At 45.0% G+C, this 4,559-nt stretch overlaps 1 protein-coding gene across 1 annotated transcript; it reads left to right on the plus strand.

Moving 5' to 3' along the window:
- Positions 1–791: 791 nt before the first annotated feature.
- Positions 792–2,817, plus strand: PLAG1 (PLAG1 zinc finger; the record flags this gene model as incomplete). Its single annotated transcript, XM_082674793.1, has 2 exons — positions 792–1,033; positions 1,560–2,817. The coding sequence occupies 2 exons, from the start codon at positions 792–794 to the stop codon at positions 2,815–2,817; spliced, it is 1,500 nt and encodes a 499-aa protein (XP_082530919.1).
- Positions 2,818–4,559: the final 1,742 nt, after the last annotated feature.

Genomic DNA, 4,559 nt, shown 5'->3' on the forward strand with positions numbered 1-4,559 from the left:
AACACCAAAAGGTTTTACCATTTCAAGAATGCATGTTTGTTATGAAGACAAGTCATTTCTGCTCTTGACTCAGAAATCCCTCTGTGTGTGATGACACTGGTATAAAGAATCAATTTTCAATTTGGGCGATGCGTTCAACTCTTTCAGGCATCTGGTGTCTGTGCCTTGAGTACTCCTTCCCTGGAGTAAACGGTTCACAAGGCGCCTGAAAGAGTTTTCGGCTGCTAATCTATATTTTCCTATAACACGGAGCGTGACTAGACCTGGCTTGCACAAATTATTGCACAAATGAGTTTTAGACATTAAAACATTTGCGGAAACATTTTTATGTGCTTAGCGAGACTTATGTTCTCTAGTCCCTTGTAAGAAGTGAGGCTTTAATAATCCACTTTTAGTGTCATGACTTGATGCTTCCCGAGAGCTCCCGACCGCTTTCCCTGAGTACGACGTTTGTCAGGTGGGGTTTCAGGGGATCTGTGAACTGTTCATTCTGAGCAATGCGTTAATATGTGTTTTGACAAATATAAAGAAGCCTACAGATATTACATTAGACCAGCTGAATCCATTTTATGGTTTCTTTTTTTTTTTTAATTCAAAAGCATCACATAGCAAATAAAACTTTTAAAAATTAAATCTAGTTACAAACTAGTTGTTTCTTATTTTTTTTTTTCCAGTCCCTTTTTGCTTTCTTTTACGACCACATGAAACTTGAGAAGCCACCTAAAGCTAAATCATTTAGTGGAGTTGGGCAGTTCCCAAGTGTCCAACAAGAAGGCCTGGTTTAGGCTGCGATGGCCACTGTCATTCCTGGTGATTTGTCAGAAGTAAGAGATACCCAGAAAGTCCCTTCAGGGAAACGTAAGCGTGGTGAAACCAAACCAAGAAAAAACTTTCCTTGCCAACTGTGTGACAAGGCCTTTAACAGTGTTGAGAAATTAAAGGTCCACTCCTACTCTCACACAGGAGAGAGGCCCTACAAGTGCATACAACAAGACTGCACGAAAGCCTTTGTTTCTAAGTACAAATTACAAAGGTATTAAACTCTATTTGTCTTTCAGATTCTATTTTCTATTATGTTGGCCATGTGAAGCCATTGTAAACGTATATATTTGTATCCACATCTTTCCGCTGATTTGCAGAGAGAAATGTTAAGTAGATTAGACGTTGGCTAGTTTTAGCATTCTGAGTCACAGACTTTTATGGGTTAGTGTTTTTGGATTTTTTTTTTTTTAATGCAATGCTTAATGAGAGTAGAATTTCCGTTTGTACAAAAAAAGAAATTGCAAGAAAAGGGTGTGGACATTAACGTGAGTATATTCAGCCTTGCTCGTTAACGTTTGTAATCGCTAAAAACCAGTGAAAACTAAAGTGGCGACTTAGATGGCTCCAGCTCTGCAGTGTTTAGGTGTGGTAACTACCCTCGTAGCAGATGCATATTAAGTTAAAAGAGTGTCCGAGCCGAGGGAAGTTCTGGGTTAGCCTAGCAGCTTAGCTTCCGTTTGAACAGTGAGGTCGGGCGGTTTTTGTCTTGATGCTGACAGAATATGTCTGTGTTCAAGGCACATGGCCACGCACTCTCCCGAGAAAACCCACAAGTGTAATTACTGTGAGAAAATGTTTCACCGGAAGGACCACCTGAAGAATCACCTGCACACACACGACCCCAACAAAGAGACGTTCACGTGCGAAGAGTGCGGCAAGAACTACAACACCAAGCTCGGGTTCAAGCGGCACCTGGCCTTGCACGCGGCCACGAGCGGCGACCTCACCTGCAAGGTCTGCCTGCAGACGTTCGAGAGCACGGGTGTGCTGCTGGAGCACCTGAAGTCCCACGCGGGCAAGTCGTCGGGGGGCGTGAAGGAGAAGAAACACCAGTGCGAGCACTGCGACCGCCGCTTCTACACGCGCAAAGACGTGCGCAGACACATGGTGGTGCACACGGGAAGGAAGGACTTCCTCTGCCAGTACTGTGCACAGAGGTTCGGGCGCAAGGACCACCTGACGCGGCACATGAAGAAGAGTCACAACCAGGAACTCCGGAAGGTCAAGACAGAGCCCGTGGACTTCCTGGATCCCTTTACCTGCAACGTCTCCGTGCCCATCAAGGACGAGCTCCTCCCGGTGATGTCCTTGCCTTCCAGCGAACTGTTGTCGAAGCCGTTCACAAACACGCTGCAGCTGAACCTCTACAACACTCCGTTCCAGTCCATGCAGAGCTCGGGATCTGCCCACCAGATGATCACAACCCTGCCTTTGGGCATGACGTGCCCAATAGACATGGATGCTGTCCACCCCTCTCACCACCTTTCTTTCAAATACCCGTTCAGTTCTACCTCATACGCCATTTCCATCCCCGAAAAGGAGCAGCCGCTGAAGGGGGAGATCGAGAGCTACCTGATGGAACTGCAAGGCAGCGTGCCCCCCTCTTCCCAGGACTCTCAAGCATCGTCGTCTAAGCTAGCGTTGGAGCCGCAGATCGGGTCGCTGGATGACGGCACGGGGGACCTCTCCCTGTCAAAAAGCTCGATTTCTATCAGCGAGCCCCTGAACACAGCAGCGTTGGACTTTTCTCAGCTGTTTAATTTCATACCATTAAGCGGTCCCCCCTATAACCCCATATCGGTGGGGAGCCTTGGGGTGAGCTCTCCGCAGGAGGAGGCACATTCTTCTGTGGCTCAGCTCCCGCCACAAACCCAGGAACTTCCGGATCCTGCCGGCACCATAGGTCTGGGCTCTCTGCACTCACTATCAGCGGCTTTCACCAGTAGTTTAAGCACAAGCACAACGCTGCCACGTTTCCACCAAGCTTTTCAGTAGGTTCCACGATGCGGATCCGTTACAGAAGTGTGTGTGTAGCCCTGCCTTAGGTGACCATTTTTATTTTAGTGCCTACTTGCAGACAGTATAAAAATTTCTGCGTCTGTATAGTACCAGTTTTCATTAAGCCAGTATAAAATAGAAACTAGCTTTTTAAATGAGCTTGGGAACCATTTGTGTTCAGTTATGTTTACCTGGGTATTTTGTCCTGACTCACTGCCAACTGTCACAATTTAAGATGATTTCTCATACAGGAAAGCCATTATTAGTAGTAAAGTCTTACCAACCCCGTGTTCCAATTACTGTTAGATCTTAAATTTTTCATTTTTTGTCCAATAACAATGGCTCTACCTTTTGACATTTGGCTCATTAAAAAATTTTGCAAGAGAGTTAAATTTTCTAAAATGTATATGAATGACCTGAGAGTTGTAAAATTTCTACTAGCCTCTAAATGGATTAATAATCAAAAGCTTCAAATGAATTAAGAATCCAGTCTGGGGACATGACATATGTTTCTTAGATAGACCATAATTTCAGGTCAGTATATTTTGAAGACTTGCTATCGTCTGGCTCAAATGTTTGCCGTCTTTATTATGCACATGTAAGGAAAACAAAACCGAAACACAAAGCACCAGTATCTGTAGCAAAAAGAGACCCCTAGTAAGGTGACACGGCATTCCACGTTACTTAAGAGTTGGCCTTAATTTAGTACACAGGATGTTTGCCACGTTTTATACTTCTTGCTCTCTTTTCGTTCGATTCACACTAATAGTGTATGGCGTCAGAGTCTTCAGTCAGTCTCTGGGTGGATCTCTTTCGTCGTTTCCACCTTACATGGCCAGAGGGTAGGTCAAGCACAGCCAGCAGTTCTCCTTGGATTGTCAGTGTACAGTCGGTCCAGAGTCCAGAGCCGCTGGGGAACACAGGTGTGTTTATCCCGGCAGGGGATGGGGGGGAGGGGGGCGGAGGGGAGGTGTCTCCGCTTCTAGGGTGAGAGACCCTAGGCGGGGAGACAGATGTGAGACCTGCAGCTCTGCCTGGGAACTTGTCTGGGGATCGCGTCCCCTGTCGCCTGGGTGGAAACGAGATCCCTTAGGAGTCAAGTCAAAGCACATCGCTTATGTCACTTCTTGCTGAATTTGAGGCAGTTCGTGGTCCCTAAACACCAAAAACAGAAAACAAAACAACAGCCCTGCTCCCATGGCATCTTTCTTATTCAGTGTTAATTCATCTTTCCTTGCTATTTTTGGACGGAGACTTTAAAGTTAAATGCATTCGAAAACTATTTGAGGAATGACCACAAAGTCTTAAGCGACTAAAAATATATACAGTAAAACCCCACTTTTACACGTCCCTGGGAAATAGGAGGAACGTTGCAAATAAGTTGAATTTGTAGAGGGAGGGAGAAAAGTAAAGCAAAACAAGCACTATCTTAGTGATTGTGAAAAGAACAATCGAGAACATTGTGTTCAATGCATACAACAGTTACTATGGGCTTTCTTCATGTTAGGCAACCAGCATATGTTCTCAAAGGTCGAATTATTATTCTGTTTTGCTAATAATCAGTTGGGGCATCAACCTAAGAAACATATCTAGTAAGCACTTGTTAACACCTTATTTGGGGACCCTGTCTGTTGGGGTGGGTATGAGGAGGGCGGGTTTATAGAAGAGTATATATCTCTTTAAAAAAAGAGAGAGAAAAATATTTCTGAGCACTCATCTGCCCTATGTGGAAGCTTCTT

This window comes from Grampus griseus, assembly GCF_964374135.1.
Source record: "Grampus griseus genome assembly, chromosome: 17".
NCBI lineage: Eukaryota > Metazoa > Chordata > Mammalia > Artiodactyla > Delphinidae > Grampus > Grampus griseus.